At 37.0% G+C, this 23294-nt stretch overlaps 1 protein-coding gene across 1 annotated transcript in view; it reads right to left on the bottom strand.

Moving 5' to 3' along the window:
* The window catches only part of CCSER1 (coiled-coil serine rich protein 1), a 1196779-nt gene that overhangs the window by 857951 nt on the left and 315534 nt on the right, over positions 1–23294 (bottom strand). The window contains exon 5 of the mRNA XM_063108818.1: positions 21241–21448. Coding sequence (XP_062964888.1) covers positions 21241–21448 — 208 coding nt within the window. The remainder of the gene's footprint in view (positions 1–21240; positions 21449–23294) is intronic.

Raw genomic sequence — 23294 nt, 5'->3', positions numbered from 1 at the left:
GGGACTGCCAATTCTGGGCAGCAGGGACTGACCTGGGCTGGGGGTCGCATGGTGCCAGCCTGTTCTGGTGCAGCTGACTTGGAGTGTGTGGGCCCAGCAGCTCTCAGGCCTCTCTGCATGATGGGGACTGGACTGGGCTGGGGGTCCCACAGCACCTGCCTCTTCCAGCACAGCTGACTTGGGGCATGTGGGCCCAAAGTTTCTTTGGCCTCTCTGGGCAGTAGGGACTGGCCTGGGCTAGTGGTCCCACAGTGCCTGCCTTTTCCAGCATTGCTGACTCAGGGCATGTGGGCCAGGCAGCTCTCAGGCCTCTTTGGGTGGCAGGCACTGGCCTGGGCTGGGGTCCCATGGCACCTGCCTTTTTTGGCACAGCTGACTCGGGGCATGTGGGCCTGGTGGCTCTTGGGCCTCTCTAAGTGGTGGGGACTGACCTGGGCTGGAGGTCCCATGGTGCCTGCTTTTTCCGGTGCAGCTGACTCAGAACATGTGGGCCCAGTGGCTCTCAGGCCTCCTCACTTAACCTTTTGATCATTTTAACAGTGAAATCATTTGGGGGTTATTGCCCCTTTCTTATTATTAGTGCAAAGCTGTCAAGCCTTATTGCTATGCACACAAATAAATGTGTAAGAATAAGCAGCTAGCTTCTGTTCTGTGACCAATATTGTAAGCCTGTGTCACTCTCTTGGTGGTCCTCTCTACATGAATACAATAGACAAAGTCCTCAAGTTCCCTGTATAAAATATGCTTTTGGCTTTGTTCTTTCTATTTGGGATACTGGCTGGTATATCAGCTTTCTAGGGTTGCCATAACAAAATAGCACAGACTTGGTAGTTGAAACAACAGAAATTAATTTTCTCAAAGTTCTGGAAGCTAGAAGTCTGAGATAAAGGTGTCCATAAGTTTGGTTTCTCTAGAGACCTCTCTCTTTGCTTGCAGATGGCCACTTCACATGTGTCCTCGCATAGCTTTTCTTCTGTTTCTCCCTCTTCTTATAAGGACACCAATCATATGGGATTATGGTTCCACCCTTATGACCTCATTTAACTTTAATTACCTCTTTAAAGGCTTTATCTCCAAATACATTTACATTGGAGATTAGGGCTTTATCATAGGAATTGGGGGGATATTCTGGTTTGAACGTTCCTCCAAGCTCATGTTGGAGCTTAATCCCCAATACAGTTTTTGAAAGGTGGAACCTTTAAGAGGTGGCACTAGCAGCTTTATAAGGAAAGAAGCACATTAGCACACTCTCTCTTGCTCCTCTCAGCATGTCATCCCTGCACCACCTCGGGACTCTGCAGAAAGAAGAAGGTCCTCACCTGGACCTTGAACTTCCCAGCCTCCAAAATGTTAAGAAATACATTTCATTTTCTTATAAATTACCCAGTTTCAAGTATTCTAAGTGACAAAAACTGACTAATACAGAGGAACACAATTAATTCCACAACAGCTGGTTTCTTTAGGATCTATCTCTTGTATTATGCCCTACACTTATAGAAATTTCAGGTTTTAAGCTTAACTTTATTTTCTGAATACAGGAACCTAGTGCACTTATTTCTTAAGGGCAAGTACTTCCTTCCTTCTTTTCTTTTCTCCTTCCTTCCTTCCTTTCATTCTTTCTTTTTTATATCCTGGAAGACTGTTACTCAATGCAAATTTGTTGATAAACTAAACAGGAAACCATGAGTCTATGTCTGAATTGAATGGCATAAACTGCAATAAAATAAATTTATTTTATTTATAAAATAAATGCACATAATACTTTTAATATTGACCCTAAAAAATAAACATAAATCTCAAGCAGTTAGTGAATAAAAAAAATTCCCTGAACAAATGGAGTCACAATTAAAACATCATATAAATTACCTTATTTTAAACATGTTTTACTTTGCCTATATCTCCCCACTTAAATTCTAAACACAAGCATGAACACTTCATTTTTTACCAAAATAACACCAATCACAAGCCAAATATCAATGGTTATTACTTATTGATTGACTAGTTTTGTTTTTAATCTGGATTTCTTACTTTCTTGAATTTCCTTCATTTCCTAAACTTGAAACAAATGACGTAGGTCCACTAGAACTTGTCCTAACCAAGTGTTAAATAAACAATATTAGACTTCACTTTTGTTTTCCTACACCTCATCCTACAGTCAATGTTACTGTTTTAAAAATATTTTGTATAAATTATAGAATATCAATATAATTTTTTTAATTATCGAAAACGGATTCCATTTTTCACAATGATTTTTTTTTTCTACTGAAGATTCATTCCATTTCATTCATATTACTTGCCTTAAAAGTACATAAGATATTTTTGGGGAAAAATGTATGACAGTTTGTGTCCCTGGTTTTGTTTTCATTTTTGGTGCAGAGTATGAAGAGCATTTCTAAGAAGTTTGAAAACAGCAACAGTTGCTAAATTTATCAATAGTTTTTTGACCTCTAAAAAGCACTGTCAAAAATGACTAACATGGCCATATGTGTCTATGTGAGAAACATAGAAATACGCCTTAAACACAATTTACCTTATCTATGTCTCACTCTCAGAAATTATAAAGGAAAAAAAGTGCCGTGGTGCTTGTGGCAGGTGGTCAACTGGGCTCCCTTTGTATATAGTAAAAATCTAAAACATATATATATAAATATAAAACGGAAGTTTATAATCAGGAAAATAGCAGTTAAACTACCAATGAACAGCTACAGAAATGGTGGTATTAAAAGTAATTCTCATTATAATAAGATAAGGCATTTATCTCAACTAAACCTAAATGCTTGCTTATTATGCCATGGACAAGAATTGAATTTGGGGGAAAGCCTAATGAGCTAGGAGAATATGGATATCTGAGACACTGATGGAAACCCACTATTTTTCCTGGACTATGATTTAAAAGGAAAATGATGTGTGTAGGGGAGGGGATGTGTACGGGGAGGTGGTACTGGGAAATTTTAAGTCCTGTGCAAGGAGATACTTTATGAGATTAAAGGTGGAACCCAGAACACTTTTGCTCTGTCTGGCCAAACAAGCCAAGAATTTCACTACCTTAGGGTCATAGGGCTAACACAAATGACAAGGAGGGATGGGTCATTAACAGGTGATGTATTCATTGCTATACTGCTAGGAGGGAGAAATCAAATCAGCACACGGGAAACAAAGGTGAAAGTCAGAGCCTAAAATTAGATAGGAATAGTAAGTTAAGTGAACAGAGTGAGGAAAAGTATGTATGAGCTGACAATAAGGATGTCAAGAAATGGCTCAGAAGCAAAGTTTGTGAATGCAGACATGCGTCCTGGTGTGAAAATTTCAGTATTTTTTGCAAGATTGGGTGGATCTTTTAAGAGGGGCAAATCTAACCTGACAGGGAGAAAGCAAATAGATGACAACTATATATATATAGTATTTGTTTTCAGGACCTTTTTGTTTTTTACTTTTTATTATTATTATTATTATTTTATTGTAATATGGTTTATTATACATTTCTGTGGGGTACAGAGTGAATATCATTACCTGTGTGCAATATGTGATGCTCAAATCAGGACAATTAGTATATTCAACACTACACAATGTAATCATTTTTCATGGCCCTTTACCAATTTCTCCCTTACCCCTCCCCCTTTTTCAGGATCTATTTTTTTTTTTTTTTTTTTTTTGTCGTTTTTTCGTGACCGGCACTCAGCCAGTGAGTGCACTGGTCAGTCCTATATAGGATCCGAACGCGCGGCGGGAGCGTCACCGCGCTGCCAGCGCAGCACTCTACCAAGCGCGCCACGGGCTCGGCCTCAGGATCTATTTTTAAAAGCCCTTCCAACTCTGCCTCCCAACCCAATACATGCAAACACATACACTCAACAATCCCAACACACATAGGCACTTGTGTAGGGGCACACACATGTGCGCACACATACACACACACCAGGTATCGTGGTATCTTCCATTCTCTAATATCACAATATTCTCAAATCCACTCTTGAGTTACCACATTGTGTGATTATTTTTCAACGTAATACAGTATTCCTGTATTTGCAGTATGCACAGACATGAAGATGTTATCTGCTGGATCCATCCCCCAAAATCAATGCCAGCGGTTTTTCAGCTTTTGATCCACAGAGTTTTAACAACATTAATTGCTCTTTTGACCACTATTTGTCCCCCCTCTCCCCCCCAAAAATGTTTCCTCTTCTGAAGTTTCCTTGAGGGAAAAAATGTAACTTTGGTGGATATTAAACAATTTGCCAGTAAGATGGATAGTCTTGAATTTCAACTAAGTAGAAAGAAATGTTCAGAAGAAACAATTCAAGAATATTTAGAGTTTGCAATTATCTCTCCTGTGTTAGTTCAATTTGACACAGCCTCAGCCAAGGAAATTTCTAAAGTACTTAAATAATATATATATATTTTTCAAGAATGTGTAGTAAATGAAGAAGACTTCTAATATTAAAAATCAGCCTTAGGTTCAAAACAGCCTTAGGTTACAAAAGCAATAGAGGCATAATAGGACACATCATTTTCAGCAGACACTGAATTAGATCACAACTTATCAAAGCATATTTTTATACCCATGGGTTAAAACCAGGGTCCAAGAGTTAAACAAAAGAAAAGCAATATGCTGACTGTGAGCTTTTGGCGAAGTCCTAAAAAAGAAGTAAGTAGTATCATAATTAAGAAAACAGTGAATTAAAATTAAATTTTATCTGATAATATATGAGTAAAATAATGCTTTATGTCATAAGTGGCAAATCTCTCCATATATAGAGAAAAAACCACCTTGAAAACTAGCAAATATAGATTTGAGGGAAAACAGAATTGTTTGGAGGAAGAGGTAGATAAATTAAAATTATTTTCATTTGGGAATTGTGGCAAGATGGTGGACTAGAGAAACCTAGGACACATTTCTTCCACAGAAGAAGCCCAGAACAGGCCTATCACCACCAGTGCTGCACTCACTAGTCACATTGTCAGGACCCAGGACCATTGCCTGCCTTCCCAGTGTGAGTTTTGCACTATCCCATGCTGTTGTTGCCAGCAGGGCAGCTCCAGCCACTCGAACTGGCACTACAGCTCCAGTAAAAGCCAGCCATGCACAGGTTCCCTGCCCGCACTGCTGCACCAGTCAGCCCAGCCATGCAGGAGACCCCTGCTGCAGCTCCCTACAGTGCAGCAGCCTTTGCTAGCAGCTGTGGATGCCACTGAAACAGCCAGACCAGTGATGCACAGGAACCCTACCCAAGCAGCCTCAATAGCCAGCTCAGCTTCTTGTGGGTCTCCCTGCCACAGCTGCCTGCAGTGCGGTTGCTGCCACCATAGGGATCATGCCAGTGAGACTGGCTGAGTGCGGAAGCAGTATCCACCCTGTTGGGTGGTGGGACCCCCTGCTGCCACCACTTGCAGTAAAGCAACGATCACCAGGGAACTTTCACGCTGCCACACCAGCCAGACCAGCCATGCCCATGACCCCCAGCTGCTTCTGCCATTGCTGCCAGCAGCCACACACACCACTACCACCACTGTTGCACCACTCAGACTGGCTGAGGGCAGGACCCACCACTGTCACCACACATTGACACAATAAGGGTCACAAATGGAGATAACAGAAAGAGGTAAAATAGCACAGACCCACATCTCAGTGACACAAGTCAGGGGGAATTTCACCTCGCATGCAGTAAGCATGACTGCCTTCACCCAGGATAGCCAAATAGTGTACAGAAGAAAAGTCCCAGCCACCACCAACCAAGCCCCCAACAAAGACAAGCAAGAACCTAGAAGAAGCCTTGGCCTACAGAAATAAGGAAAGAGAAGCCTTGCCCAGGTGATTCATTCAAGCCAAGAAGATCCAGTATGTCCCAGTGCACCCATCAGGGTCACAGGACCCTAGCTGGGGAGCTAACAAGTCCGCCTAGGGTCAGTCACCCCAGCCAAAGAGTGACAAGGAACATAGGCACTTTGCCCAAGATCTTGAGAGCTAACCCACATCCTCAATGTCCCAACTAACCTCAACAAGAAATCACTAAGTGCCCCAGTGACTACACCACAGAGGCACTAACACACAACTCCAACATTGAATATGGCAGAAGTACCCACATGGAGACTACACTACTGAGTCTACCCAGAACCAATACTAATACACCCTACTCAACAGTCAATATAAAATACATCTAAAGGAGGAAATCTCTCTCCTCAAAGCCCACTTCAGTGTAACACAAGAAGCAACTCTTCGACTGGATGATTAGAAGTCAATGAAGAGAGACTAAAAATGTGAAAAATAAAAAAATCAAGGAAATACGATACCACCAAAGGAATACAATAGTTCTCAAGTACCAGACCCCATAAAGCAGGAAACTCTTGAAATATCTAAAAAGGAATTTTGAGTAACAATCTTTAACAAACTCAATGAGATACAGAAAGACTCAGTTAGACAACACAATGAAAGAAGAAAAATGATCCAGGACTTGAAGGATGAAATTTGCAAAGAGAAAAATTCCAAAAAAAAAAAAAAAAAAAATGTAGCAGAACTCCTGAAACTGCATGACTCATTCAATGAAATAAAAACTACAATTGAGAGTGTAAGCAGCAGGCTAAAGCAAGCGAAAGAAAGAATTTCTGATCTCGAGGACAGTCTTTTTAAAATAATCCAAACAGACAAAAAAAAAAGAAAAAAGTATTTAAAAAGATATAGAGAATCTAACAGAGTTAGCAGACCACCTTAAGCACACTAACATTTGAATCATGGGTGTTCCAGAGAAGGAGGAAAAAGGAAAAGGCATTGAAAATATAGTCAATGAAATAATAGCAGAAAACTTCCCAGGTATTGGTAGAGATATGGACTTTCAGATCCAAGAGGCTCAAAGGTCCCCAAAAAGGTCCTCTTCAAGAACATTGTATTTAAACTGTCAACAGCCAAAAACAAAGAGAAAATTCTAAAAACAGCAAGAGAAAAGCATCAAGTCACCTGTAAGGAAAGCCCCATCAGGCTAACAGCAGACTTCTCAACAGAAACTGTACAGTCCAGAAGAGATTGTGATGATATATTCAAAGTACTAAAAGAAAGAAAAAACTGCCAACCAAGAATACATAACCCAGCAAGACTATCCTTCAGAAATGAAGGGGAAAAAGTGTATTTCCCAGAACAAAAGTTGTGGGAGTTCACCATAAACAAACAGCTCTACAAGAAATCCTTAAGAAAGTCCTACACCTGGAATCCAAAAAATGATAATCACCACCATGAATACACTATAAAGAACAAACACCACTGGTAGACCAGATATGCTAATGAGAAAGGAAAGAAACTATACCATACTACCTCAAAAAAAAAAAAAAAAAATGAAAACTGAAGACAAACAATAAAAGGGCAAGAAAAAAAATAAAAGATATTTAAATCAACCATAGGAAAAGCAATTAAATGATAGGAATAAGTCAGTACCTCTCAATAACAACACTAAATGTAAAAGGATTAAATTCCCCACTCAAAAGACACTGACTGATTGGACTAAAAAGCTAGTCCCAGCTATCAGCTGTCTTCAAGAGACTCATGTCACTGGTAAAGATGCACACAGACTAATAGTGAAGGGATGGAAAAAGATATACCATGCATTATGTAAACCAAAAATGAGCAGGAGTAGCTATTTTTATATTGGATAAAATAAAATTTAAACCAAAAACCATAAAAAGAGACAAAGTAGGCCATTATATAATGATAAAGGGATCTATTTAGCAAGAAGACATAACAATCATAAATATATATATGCACTCAACAATGGAGCACTCAGATATATAAAGCAAACACTATTAGACCTAAAGATAGAGATAGACCCCAATATGATAATAGTTGGGGATCTGAAAACACCTCTCTCAGCATTGGACAGATCATCTAGGCAACAAATCAAGAGAGAAACACAGGAGTTAAACTATACCTTAGACCAACTGTACTTGGCAGATATCTACAAAACATTTCATCTAACAACTAAAGAATATACATTCTTCTCAGCAGCACATGGAACATTTTCCAGGATAGACCAAATGTTAGGTCACAAATCAAGTCTCAACAATTTTTTTTTTAAATTGAAATCATTTCAAGTATCTTTTCAGACCACAATGTATTAAAACTAGGAACCAATAACAAATAAAACCCTGGAAACTATACAAACACATGGAAAATACACAACATGTTCCTGAACAATCTATGGGTCCAAGAAGAAATTACACAGGAAATCAAAAAATTTCTTGATGCTAATGAAAATAAAGACACATCATACCAAAACTTGTGTGATACAGCAAAACCAGTACTAGCAAGGAAGTTTACTGTAATAAATGCTTACATCAAAAGAAGAGAATGTTTTCAAATAAACAACCTAATGCTACACCACAAAGAACTAGAAAAATTAGAACAATCTAACCCCAAAATTAGTAGGTGGAAAGAGATAATTAAGATCAGGGCAGAAAAAAATGAAATAGAGACCCAAAAAACAATACAAAGATGAATGAAATGAAAAGTTCTTTTCTTAAGAAGATAAACAAAATAGACAAACTTATAAGCAAGGCTAACTAAAAAAAGAAGATTCATATAACAAAAATCAGAAATGAAGGAGGAGACATTACAACTGATAGTACAGAAATACTAAGAATCATCAAAGATTATTACAAACAACTATACACCAACAAATTTTAAACTTCCCAACACATACAAATTACAAAGACTGAACCAAGAAGACACAGAAAACCTGAACAGATCAATAACAAGCAACAAGATTGAAGCAGTTATAAGCAGTCTCCCAACAAAGAAAAAGCCAGGACCAGATTGCTTCACTGCTGAATTCTAGCAAACCTTTAAAGATGAATTAATTAATACCAATTCCCTTCAAACTATTCTAAAAAATTAAAACAGAAGCCATTCTCCCAAACTCATTCTATGAGGCCAGCATCACCCTGATACAGTAACACATAAAAAAATTATACACCAGGATCAAGTGGGATTCATCCCAGAGATGCAAGGATGGTTCAAAATATGCAAGTCAATAAATGTGACACTCCACGTCAACAAAATCAAGAACAAAATCTATATGATTATCTCAATAGATGCAGAAAAACCATTTGACAAAATTTGACAGCCCTTCATGATAAAGACACTTAGCAAATTAGGTATAGAAGGAAAGTATCGCAACACAGCAAAAGCTATATATGACAAACACACTGCCAATACCATCCTGAATTGGGAAAAGCTAAACACTTTTCCTTTAAGAACAGGAAGAAGACAAGGATGCCAACTATCACCACTCCTATTTGGCATAGTATTGGAAGTACTATCCAGAGCAATCAGGCAAGAGAAAGAAATAAAGGGCATCCAGATTGGAAAAGATGAAGTCAAACTGTCCTGTTTGCAGATGACATGATCCATCTGATCAAAGAGAACAAAACAAATGGATCTACTTATTTCACACATATTTATCATAATACAAATTGAGTCAATTCCATTACATCAATAGCTGTTCCTCTACATAAACTGTACACTTTTACTTTAAAAAATGATAACAGAAAATAATGTATTTAAAACTATATTTGAAATATTAAACATCTGTATTTTTATTAATAAATCTAAACTAAAGTCAATAGTTAACTTCCTCAAGTTTTCATTTTCATCAAGGTTAAAATGCTATAGTTAAGGAATAGCTGCCCTCTATCTAAATGAATCACTAGATGCTAAAACACTTTTGCTCATCTGTAAACATGTAAATGCTTTAAAGTTTATATTACTCCTAAGCAATTGCATTATATTATCTAAACTTGTAACAACATCTTTTATAGTCTTGGTGATTAAAAATAGTCATATTTCACTGTAGTTAAATATGCCTTTGTTTCTAATTTTCAAACAAAAGAAAACAAAATTTCAATAAAAATGTGTCTCAGAGGAACACAATTGCAGACTGTATACCATTTGCTTGTGATTCTGTTCTCTCTCCCTCCTTCCCCCACCAGAAGTGCTGATCACTCTAAGTATTCCCTGGAGATTCTACAGTGTGCCATCTGCTGTATATCTGCCATGTTGCAGCTTGAAATTCTTGATGCCAGATTTAACCTATCAAATTACACAAAAGTCTGTGAGTTGCATTACAACTGAAACATTAATGCTGGAGTTATGAAGAAAATTGAAAGTTAGACATGCATAACAAAAGCACATTAGTGAATATTTGATTAATTATTGAATATGATTATAACACAAATAGCAGATTCCCACAGCAGTTAGGTACAATGAGGGTGGCATTTATTGTTAATATTGTGGGTTGTAGTTTGGTTTTTTATAAGTAATCAAATAATACTCATGACTAGCAGATAATAGAAGTACACATACCAGAAAAGAAATCTCTGATTAATAGGCATAAACTTGCTCACCTTGATCCCACTGCATTTTTATTTTGACATCAAATAAATATCCGAAGATACACTGACAGCATAGAAGTAGCCAAAATATTTCTGCAAGTTTCATAGGTATAGAGATACAGAGGAAAATCGGGTGGTAGGGAATAGAGTTGACGGACAAGGAGCCACTCAGAGTATGAACAACATTTCACATACGTAAGAAAATATCCATATGTAATGAAAGAAATGTATAAGAAAATGTACTGTGAATGTAAAATAAATAATATCTACAAAGACCTTTGTCTGCCCCTTCTTAATTGCACATACCTTCCCTGCACTACCTCTACACAAGTGATCTCATCCTGAATGTTGTGTTTAGCATCTTCTTACTTTTTCTTATTTTTTCTTATGGTTTTACTATATACATATTTATTAACAATATATTATTTAAGTTTGCATATTTTTGAATTCTATATTCTGTATGAGTTTACCTGTGACTTTATTTTTGTGTACAAAATATTCTTTGTGGGACATGAAGATAGAGTAACACAAATCATTCTATTAGATAAATATACCATATTTATCTAATAGAGTAATTGGTATAAACACATTGGGAAGCCTTGAAATTATCTAGTAGTTCTGAACATGCCTTGTAATTCCATCTGGAATATACCAGGTTTTCATAAAGAGATTAAGCACCTTGCCCAAAATCACACAAACCTATTAAGTGCAAGAGCTGAAATTAAAATCTGAACCATCTGTTCTAGAACCTGTATCTTGTGATCACTAGGCTAGATTGCCTCTGCAGTATAAGTAATAACCTTAAGTAATATAAGTAATACTTTATAAAAGGAAGATAATAGTTCAATGTGGAGTGGACTCTATGTAAAATGAACTCTGGTTATCATTCTTGATCAACCTGATAAAATCTACAGTGTCCTTCCAAAACTAAGACATGTTTAACTTTAAAACATATTTTTTAAACTCAGGACACGTATTATTCAATTTCATATCCTTCACATTCATGCCTTCTAAAGGAATGAACCAATAATTTAACAACTAAGAACCAGCTGGAAACGGGTATTTCTATGCTAGATTTTTGCTTTTCAAATTAACACTTCGAATAGGTTGTATAACATATTGAAATTCCTATAGCTTAGGTAATATGCTCTGGGAATTACTTCAAAGGATTACTTATCTTTTCTTACCCTACTTCTCAGCCTCTTTACTCAAGTTGACCTCCTTGAAGCAATGTTTTCTCTTGGCTTCTTAACAGACCCTACACTCTTAGTGTTCTTCTTATCTCACTGGACACTCTTTTTCTTGATAATCTGATCATTAAAATAGGAACATCCTACCCTGGTTTTAAATTCAAATTCTCTCTTTCATAGCTTTAAACAGAATCTATATGATCATAAATAACCTATATTTCTAGCCCTGATCTTCCTAGCCCTCAGTGGATGTATCAATTCGAATTTTTACTTGACACATACACATGCTTGTTTAAATAAGCATCTCAACTTGCACCTGGCCAAAACAGTACTCTTGTTTCCTTCTGCCTCACACAGTTTACTCCTCTCCTAGTCTTCCTAGGCTCAGAAAATGGTAATAATATCTTCCCGTTACTCACACCACAACTTCCAGAGTCTTCCTTGCTTTCTCTCTTTCTGTCACCACTCTATTCCAACTCACCAGCAAGTTCTGTTGATATTACTTCCAAAACACACCACACGTCTCTTCCCTTCTCTCTGTCTCAACTGCTACCACCGTGGTCTGTCACCATGATTTCTCACCTGGAAAAATTTTCTTATATATTTACTGTAAACAGAAAATTAAATTAACACGTAGTACTTCTTTTGCCAAGGAATGTCATGTCAAGTGTCCTGGCATAATTGAGAAAGCCCAGAAAAGCATAAATGACAACAATACTTGTACTTTTAGTTTCAGCTGATGCAGTTTTTATTAACAATTATTAATTTTGAATTACTACTCAATGAATCCAACACTTTATGCTATTAAAGATCATTTACTGTTATATTGCCGAGTGTTGAAGAAATTTCAAATTTTTCAATCTTGCTTGACACAGTCAGTAATTATTACACAAATAAGATTATTGCAGTAGCTCATAGTTATGGGTGCTTACCCCACACTCCCACTGTAATAGCTATTATATACATTTTATTGTTTAATTATCCAAATAACCCTATGAGGTTATTAGTATTACATATGATAAAATAGAGACTCAAAAATCTTAATCAACTTGTAATAGCTATTAAGTAGCGGAAGTGAGATTCACATCTAGATCTCTATGGTTCTAAACACCCGTGATCTTTACCACTCTAATACACTTCCTCCATTAAGACTTTGCAAATGAAATGGGCTGGAGTTAGGGAAAAGCTTTTTCTCTACCTTCTATAATCTCTCCCAGAGGACTGTTGAAAATTAGTGTTATTTACCTAATAAAAGTCATGGAATATACTTCTCTCTCCTCCTTATCTATTTTTCAAACGAAGTTTTATAGCTTCATAAAGAGCCAGGACTTATGTAGGCTGAATACTCTTATTAAGAAATCTATCAGTCTTCAGTGAATTTAAGATATGCCATTATCTAAACCAGAGGTTTCTTAAGGAAGTATACAATGGGATCCATTAGTGTGTATGAAAACAGGGTTCCATTGTTGATTTTTTTACTTACGCTATTCTAAAACTGAGGAGAAAATAAGCTGTAATAACAATTTGTAAGAATTGACAATAGTACCATTAGTCTTTATGACCAATTGTCATAGTTCATTTACAGGTATCACAAGGCAAAATCAAAAATTCCATAAATGAAAGCACTAACAGTACTGCTATCAGTTGTATGATGACATTCTATGCATTGCCATCTTGTGTATAATTTGATGAATTTTGATAAACATGTAAACCTGTGCAATAACACATCAATCCAGATGTAAAAAATTTACCTTAGAAATTCATTTACTAGATATAGAGTTATTCTGAAAGATGAAAAGTTGTGCCACACAGTACCTGTTGCACTTAGACAGAAGGTGCATTTTGTCTAAGGTTTTTGGGTATGCCCCATGTAACTTCCCAACCAAACAATTAAAATTTTAAAAGCTTAAAGCAGTTGTCCCTCAGTTGTTTCAAGTTAGAGAAGGGCTTATCTTGAATATATTTGTGGGTGTGTTTTTTGTTTAATGGAGTAAATCCCAAATAAGACTCAAAGTAAACTCCCCCCAAAACTTCAGAGTTATATATTCACAGAAAACTATTCAACTGCAAACATGTGCTAACTTGACTTAGTGAGTATAACCAAGAACACAGAAGGCAGAACTAAAGGTCATGGAGAATTATTTCCAGGCTTTGAATCCTAATCAAGAAACTACCAACCTGTGCACTAGTTGACAGGTTAAAATGTAAAATTGTACTTGAGTTGCTGTAGTTAAGCCTCATCTACAACTGAACATGCTTTGTATAATAAGATTCTGTGCTTTGAGCTGATGATGTAATGCAGTGATACCTTGGATAGCCTTGGGAGGAGGAGACTGTACTTTACACATGGGAGGAATGCACCACTGGGGGCCTGAGAGCTGACTGTGGGAGTCAGCAGCCACTATAGACCGCAATGTTCCCCACTTCCTGGTATACGTGCCCTTTATAGTGCCTTTCCCTGCTGAATCAAGTTTGATCTTTGTGACCAATAAATTTCATAGAAGTAATGGTACATATCTTCTGAGACTCAGTTATAAAAGACATTCCACATTTTGTCTTGTTCTCTCTCTCTTGAATTGTGGGGAAAGCCAGCTTCTATGTTGCCCAGTAAAAGGCCCATATGGTGAGGAACTGAGGACTCTGGCCACCAGCACTGAAAAACTGAGTCCTTCTGCCACCGGCAAGTGAATGAGCTAGGAAGTAGATCCCAAAGCCTATTCAAGCATTCATATGACTGCAGCGATGCTGACACCGTGAGCGCAACCGCCTGAGAGGCCTTCAGCCATAACCAATAGGTAAACTATGAGATAACAAATATTTATTGTTTTAGTCCACTAAATTTGGGAGATAATTTGCTATGCAGTAATACATAAATTTATCACAATTTTATGTCCTTCAATATTGCTAAATTCACTTGTTAATCCCACCATGTTCATTATTAACTTTTTAGTAGATTCATTAAGGTTATCTATATAAACAACCATGTCATCTGCTGACAGAGGTAGTTTTAACTTTTCTTTCCATTATTTATGACCTTATGCTTTTTCTTGCCTTATTTCTAGCTAGTAACTCCAGCACAATGTTCAGTGAAAGTGGTGAGAATGGACATTCTTGCCTTGCTAATAATATTAGGAGGAAATTTCAGTTTTACACCATTAAGTATGTATATTAGCTGCACAAGTTCCAAGGTACTACTGATGTATTGAGTTTTTATTTTTCTAACCATAAATTTATTTTCAATTTTTTCAAGTATGTTTCCTCCATCTATTAATATAATCATATGCTTTTTTCTATTTAAGTCATTAATATGGTAAATTACATGGTTTTTGAATGCTAAAAAATATCTTATACTCCTTCAATAAAACCAAATAGGTCATTAGTTATATATGAATATTGCTGGACTTTATTTACTAACTTTTAAAATACCTTTGCATCTATATTTATAAGAAAACTATTTTGTAATTTCCTTTTTCTTGTAAGGATTTTGCCAAATTTTTGTAATAAGTTTATATTGGCCACATAGAATAAGTTGAGAAGCACAGTGAGTTCTGGTGCATTTCTTTACTTTGTGACTCTCCACTGTTGCTTTTTTCTTCTATAATTATCCATTGCTGGAGTCCTATTCTAGAGACTTTTCTTTTGCTCTTGAAAAGTGCTGATGGGAAAATGTCAGTTAGCTATAAAATCCTTATTATAGCTCTTGGAATCATTTCATTGAAATGTGTTAAAAGAAAATCCCTTTAAAAATTCCCACCAAACAATGATGGATGGTGAAGTTCAAAACACTCTATATTTTTGTAATATAATTTTGAATCATACTTAAAATCAAAAACAAAAATTTCACATTGAAAATACATCCTTAAAAGTTTTACATTATCATTCTTTTTAGAGAAAATGAAATTAAAGTTTAAACTGGTAGATAGTTGAGAAAAGAAAAAGAAACACAGGTTAAAGCTCATTCCAAATATTCCACAACCCAAATATTTGAATCAACTACATGGGCCTGCAAATTATTTTGATTCTAAAATAATAAATAGTTTACGTGTTTTCAGTAATCTGGCTATTTTGTTAGAATAGATTCACCTCATTATATCAACATATTTATGTTTGTTTAACATTTATCTGACTTTACAAAAAGTTTCATGACTCAGGAAATTTGCTAGGTACAGTCCCAGGAATTATTTGTTAAATATAAATTTAAAAGGCATGGGTCAGTGGAGGTGAGGGAATTACAAACAACATTGGGTGAACATTATTATTAGTTGTCATCTTTCTAGAAACTATACCTCTCGTCCGTATGTGAGATTTCTTCCCAGTAGCCTTCTTCATCAGTTACCATACAGTAAAAACAAATTTTATAAGAAATAACAAAGAGAGAATAGAGAAAACTAAAAGGAAACATTAAAGCAGAACCTGTCTCTATAAGTATTAAACATTTTTTTAAATTTTGCAGAATAATAAAATTAAGTGAAAAAAATTGAGAGAAAGAAAAAATTTACATAGGTCTCCTCCCTTGCTTTAGTCACTTCTTTTATCACTAATACTAAAGAATAAAGTGACAGTAATAGAATGAATACGGGCTCAAAGTCAGTCATTTTTTTAATAAATGAGTTGATGTTTGGGGTTGCTGGAAATATGCACATGCACTTTAATAAAAACAACTGGTCTTTAATGAAGGATGACAAAACTAGGATTGTGATATTCTATTCAGATTATTCAGACTTGACTCACTTCAAAATTAAAATCTAAGATGTCAACAGAGCACCATTAGGAAATGGTAAGCTTAGCCAAACAAATAAAAAGTAATAAAGGCTTTATACCAACAGTTTATATTAAGAGAACTATTAGATTTACTTATTTGTGGTTTTATAATGATTTATATGTATTCTTTTCCTATAAAACTGCAATTTTCTGTGAAAACAAAATTCTTAATGTTTGAAAATAATGAGTACATATGGAAAAAAACTAGCTTCAAGCTCCCAGGCCTTTCTTCTAATCTTGAAGATTTAAGAGACAATTTAAAAAATAGTTAATGAACACTCCATAGAAAGATTCAAAAAGCATCAGGGAATTATCTCTATCACTCACAGTCTTTAGCATACATAAGGGTCTGGATTAGATTAAATCTAGTAATTTTTGTGACGTATCTCTATTCTCACATTCTGAGAAAAAGCCTATTTTATACTACTTTTAAAGAGGGAGAAACTTGCTACATACTTATTTGATCTTAATTCTATCAGGCATTCGAGTTTATCATTTTTATTCCATTAACAATTGTTTTAATGGCAGGCTGGAAACTGAATGAAATATTTTTTCTTTATTTATTAATACGCATTTATTAAGCAGCAAATATATTCTGGGTTGAGTAGACACAACAAAGGACAAGATCACAAAATCATTCTCTTCATGCATCTTAGAGTATCATTGGAAAAGGGAAGACTCATAACTACAATGAGGACGCATAAATGTTCTCATGCTAGAGGAAATGTAGGCTGCTATAGAACCTACACAGGAACTTTTCAGAGCAATTAGAAGACATTCAAGGATTTGCAAGACAGTGACTTATCACATTCATTTTAGTCTGACTACAATGAGGAAATTGGTTTGTTGTGTGGGAAAACTGTAAGTAGGAATACCAATTATAAAATTATTGAAGTAAACTGGACAATCACTGATGTAGGAGCAGTTGGACCAAAAAATATAGGCAGATTTGAAAAGTATTTAGGAGTGAAAATATCCCAAGTAGAAGGCTTCAGGGATGTTTATATAAGTCTATAACACAATGTCGTAATCCAGTAATTCTTTTTCAGGATACATGGAAGAATCCCTTGAAAGTCCTTCAACATTCACATGCTTGGGCCCAACACAGGGCTTACTGAAGCAGAATCTTCAGAGCAGTACCCCAGCCATGATTCATCTTTAATACTGGTTCCTACTCCAGGTGATTCAGATACTATTAAATTTACTTTCACTGTTAAATTCACTTTCAAATTTATATTTTACTGAATGTCTACGTCATATGTATATAGATTAGCATAGCTAATACGATCCCCAAAGCTGGATTAGTTTAGTATTATTTATGTTGTTATGGTGACAGCACAATATGGATGAATTACTAATTGCCAGAATGAGTCACGCGATGAAATTTTTTTCTGTTAAAACCAAAGTAGGTGGAATAATGAATAATGAGATTCCAGTTAGTGACACAGTAACTAAAAGTAAGAAAATTTGGAATGAGCTAAGGGGATTTAATATTTTAATAGCGCTTAAGGTAGTTAGCCAATAATGAAAATTGTAAACAAGGGCCAGCCCCATGGCTCACTCGGGAGAGTGCGGTGCTGGTGGCACAGAGGCTGAGGGTTCGGATCCTATATAGGGATGGCCAGTGCGCCCACTGGCTGAGCGTGGTGCGGACCACACCGTGCCGAGGGTTGAAATCCCCTTACCGGTCAAAAAATAAAAAAATTGTAAACAACTTTTGTACACATGATGCCTTGCCAAAAATGTTAGCAAGAAGTAAATTTTAAGGGTAGCATTAAAATATGAAGGTACTTCAAAAAGTTCATGAAAAAGACTTGTATTATCTTTTAATTCTATTTTTCCACAAACTATTTAAGTACCCTTATATTACAAGTAGACTTTAACATTAATGCTTATATTCATTAAAACAGTACAGGCAATATTGACTATATAAACAAGTTTATTTGAAAGGTAGAGTATTTTAAATGCCATGTAGAGATTTCCAAGGAAATTGTTCTTAATGCTCCATTTTGGATTAGTTCTGCAAACTTTAGAAAAGTAATCTATTAAACTATCTAGACATCCTTCTACCCAGCTAGTTGTTACCCACAATCCAAAGGCAATCTTGAATAGATTTGGCCAAAAATTTCCTGTGACCTTACTATTACTACCTCTGAATGTTTTCAAATGGTATACGTAGAAGATGTCCCCTCAAAATAACAAAGGATAATATGATATACTCACAAGAAAAATGTACCTTTATTTACAAAAGTGTAAAAATGTCACAAATGCATTACATTCTACTAAGTGATAGATTTCAAAAAGATCAATGAGAAAGAATATACAAAAGTAATACTTTATCAAGATGTGTAATTAAATTTTTTTTCTGTTTGTTTTGGTTGATTTTACACCCATACCAATACTTTATTGTATAATGTACTCATAAATCAGTTTATAATGACAAAATTTTAAGAAGGATGTTAAAATGAGGTGGAGGTATGGATTGATAAAACATGAACAGATATCTTTGTAATAAAATACTATTAAAGCAAAAATTACTAAAAAGAATAACAAAATATCTGTTTCCTTTCCTTTTTAATTAAACTCATGTGAAAAAGGGATACAAATCTCAGATAAGAGTACATTCTAGTGTGACATATTAAAATTAAGCATTTATTTTAGCTTAACGATCAGATAACAGGGATCTCCTGCAGTCAAAAAATAATCTGTGTACAAAAACTGGAGTACTATGCACGTAAAAATAAGTTCATAAAGTAGGAATGAACTCTTTTTTGTATTAAAAGGATATCATTAACCTAAGATGAATAGTTGGTATTAAACTCAAATTTTGTAATAAAATGTGAATTGCAATTTCAAACTTTATGGTTTACAGAAGATTTCAATAGACAATTTTCTTTAATGGCATCTATTATGAATATCTTATTACTAGAACAGTTGTCTATGCTAATGTTATAATATTGCTTTTCTTTGTTGACGATAAAGACCCCCTGCTCTCTTAATAGGCTAAACAAAAATATGTAATTATTGCTTACTATACCTCAGCTTTAAAAATCAATTCTCTTCACTTTCTTCAAATATTCTTTCAAGAAGAAAAACAGATGGAAATATAAAAATTTCAATATATTTTGAATATTGACTATATAGTGAATATCACTGAATATTTTTAATTTATAAAATTAAGTATCCTAAGAAAGCCTCTCAACACCTCCCATCAATTATTCCTAATTCCCTTTTACTTTTATTGATATGTTATTAAAATCCAGACCAAAGAGCAAGACAGCTGAACAATTGAATGTTATAAACTTTGAGATTAATGTCTTTTAATATAACAGCTGCTATTAAGTTTGCCTTGTTCAAAGAGGTTCAGACTGCATGTTAAGCCAAAGGTTGGGGAGATTCTAACTTATCTATTTGTGTGCAGGAAAATATTTATGTTGTCAGCATACGTGTAGCGGTGTGCTGATAAATATTTAACAAGCTTGCCAAAAATAAAAAGCCTATTTTGCAGTGTTTGCCAATTTCTGTTGTATAAATACTCCTATATGGCTGATTTTGAGCCACCAAAATGAAAGAAATGAATCTACAATGGATATGCACAGTAGCTATTATGTAGTACTTCTGCCATATAAATCCGATAGATGTCTAATAGTAAAATAAACAGGAAATGAGTTGAGTACTGATTACCCTGTTAAAAATATAATATGTTTAATTATAAGTTTATATAATTTATTTTTATGCTTTTGCTTAACTGCCAGCTCACATAATTCCTGAAGTTCTGATAGTGATCAGGTATAAGCATACCATTCTGGCAGATGACTTCATAGATTCAAGACACAAAGGCCATCCCAGTAGTATAAACTGGCATGGGATATAGAGATGATCGCTTCCAGATTTCGTTTATAACAGCTGTTGAGAACACATGACAGGATGTCTCCAACAGCCTATGGCAATCATTTCTCTTAATTTGCCTTCTTCCTTCCTGATTTCAATTTCGTACTCTTGTGGCAGCTACTAGTACTATTATCAAAGTGTTAAAAAAGCAAATATTAGCAATCATCATTATAAGGTAGCCATAATACTATTTATTCTAAATAGCAATGTTTTTGTTCTCACACTATTTATAAATATATCAATAAAGAGAAATCAAGTGAAAGATAATGGACAGTCACTGATTTTGGAGTCATAAATCTCAGGCTGTTGTCCTGAAATAACACTCACTAGATGGACGCCATTTAAAATTTTTGACCCTCACTTGACGTATCTACAAAGAAATATTAGTGTGTATACTTTTTATGGAAATTCCCCAAAGAAAACAGTTGTTGTAATTATAAAAATCAAGCCGTAATATACTCAAACCCTAAAGGATGACTGATTCCTGGGCATAAAGGTGAACAAATCCCATTATGCATTTTTCTGACTAGCTCACTATTTGCTGTGGGAGAGCAACTGTATTCACTGGGCAAAATCATTCAGACCTTCAGACTGATTTTTACTGGATTTATTATTACTAGAACCTGAATGGCTAAATAAACTACTTTTATGATATCATATAAATAAAGCCCCAGTATCATTAAAGTGAGTACATTTAATAGGTCTCCCAATAGCTTTATAACATATAAACATAGCCTAATAGCTGATACCCATTTCTCCTTACCTGACACACATGGGGAGGCTTGGCATTGATTTATTCTTTTTTAATTCTTTCACAGAATCTTAGAATTTTAGAGCTGAAGAGTACCTTATAAACCCTAACTCCAAACCCTTCATTTGACATAAGAGAAAAGCTAAGCTCCAAGAGGATACCTGACCCCTGCCCAATGTCATGCAGTTAACTACTGACAGAGCAGTGTCTAACCAGGTATACAGACTTCATTGTCTACCAGCACTGGAAGTCATTAATCTTAAAGTAAAGCATTACCTCTTGAAGAACTCTCTTCATCTTTAGTAATAATGTCTTCACTGCTGTGCAGTCCTGCAACATCAGTCTGAATGGCAGAGAATCTATGCCTCCATTTTCTTCCACACCTTGCAGGGGCCAATCTGTAGATGGGCTGCTGGGCATTCGACTGATATGGGAACACCTGGCTTCCTGATCAATGTCTTTTGTTAATTTCAGGGAAAGATTCCTAACAAGAAAAAAAAAAAAAAAAAAGTCAACATAAGTTACAATGCAGCATGCTTAGAGCAGTATTTCCCAAGCTGTTGACCCATGTTACCAGTACGCTAGAAAAAATTTGTGAACCTCATTGTTTCTTCATATTATTGTTTGAAAATTCTCAGACCTTCTGCAGAAAATATGAAATGGGTTAATTTTATATTTAGTGGTAAGAGTCAAGACAATTACTGTTTTAGAATATATTTTCCCAATTAGTATTTCGTTTATACATGATAGTCATTTAACTCTTTTAAAAATGTTGACAGTCGGGTTTCAAGATGGCGGCGGCTGCGGCGGCTGGCGCGGAGTAGCTGAGGTGGAAAAGGTGGCCACTGGGCCTCAGGCAGCCGGGAAACTTGTGGACCTTCCTCTGGCCATCTCTTAAGGGAGGACTGCTGCTGCTGGCCGGTCGTGGGGGCTCAACGCCACTTTGCCCCCGGCAGGAGAGGCTGCCTCATTTACAGGCAACAGCTTTGAAGTGTGGAGCAGGAAAAGAACTGATTCTTAGCTGCAAAAGCGAGTCTTGAAACAGGGAACACGGCGCCAGGGCTGCTGTGGATGCAGCCAGGATCCCGGAGGCTGGGGCCGCACTGAAGGCGGCCAGCTGCCCTACTCAGGATTCGAGGTTTCAGGCCGGCATTAAAGAAGATTCCTGGGAGCGCCCGAGCGGCGCCGCGACTGAACAGCCCGAGGCGGCAGCGCCGAGAACACGGAAGGCAACAAAACAGAGACAGAGCGAGCGCCCGACCTGGCACAGCACTGTGAGTGATCCCTGGCACAGCTCTGTTCGGGGGGTGGATGCCCACGCGGCTCCCGCCTGCACCACCAGGCCACTCACTGCGCCGGTGCTGCCTCCATTTTCCCAGGTGCGGGCAGCTCCGCCCTGCTCGGCCATCACTGAGCCCATTTGCTTGGCCTGGCGCGGGGCTTTCCGGACCCTGCGGGCCGGCCTCCTCTCCCACTCCCTCCGCGGTTCTCTGGCGGGGCTGGGGGTGTGGGGCGTCCCGACCAGTGTTGGGAGGGCTAGGAAGCACGGGCGGGCCGACTGTCACTCCACCACACCCTGGACTCCAGCCCCGGTAAACTTCCTGTTACTGGGAGGCAGATACCATCTCTGCGACCACCAGTTTGGAAAAAAGCCTAACGAATTTCTGGTTGGGAATAGTGTGGTAGGAGAGTTCCCAGGTCCGCTTGAACCTGCCGGAGAGCAGGCTGCAGGCGGGCACTAGACTCGGTTTATACAGGGGGGATACAAAGGTGAACAAGACCCGAGAAAGATCTACACAGTGCTACAAAGGCACCCAGACAGACCGGTCGTCTGTGCCTAGCAGAAACCTGGTAGACTTCCTGGGCGAGGCGGTGCTGAGCAGGGTCTTGAAGGCCCAGCTGATAGACGAGGGGTGCAGAAGACACGCCCCAGCCCAGCACAGTGTGCACAGAGTGGGGAGACGTGCGGCCAGGGAGGCGGAGACTCGACAGAAACCACACACCCGGTGGGGTCGCCACTGCACGATCTAACAGCCTGGGCCAGAGCACACGGAACGGGGACAAGTCCTGTACAGAAAGTGAAAGCTCAACAGAGATCACACACCCTGTGGTACGTGATCCACCAGCCCAGCAGAGTACAAGCTGACCAGAAAGGTGGATCCCCGGAGAAGCCCAAGACCCAAGGCAACCACACACACAAGACACTAGAGGCCAACTGAGCAGTCACGGCGGGAGCCATACCAAATTGGCAACCACAGCAACATCCTAGTTAGTCATTAGTCTCAAACCGGTGGACTGTGAAACCCCCTGCCACAATGAATAAACACCAA

Source organism: Cynocephalus volans, chromosome 9 (genome assembly GCF_027409185.1).
Source record: "Cynocephalus volans isolate mCynVol1 chromosome 9, mCynVol1.pri, whole genome shotgun sequence".
Lineage (NCBI taxonomy): Eukaryota > Metazoa > Chordata > Mammalia > Dermoptera > Cynocephalidae > Cynocephalus > Cynocephalus volans.
This window is presented reverse-complemented; position numbering and strand designations above follow the sequence as displayed.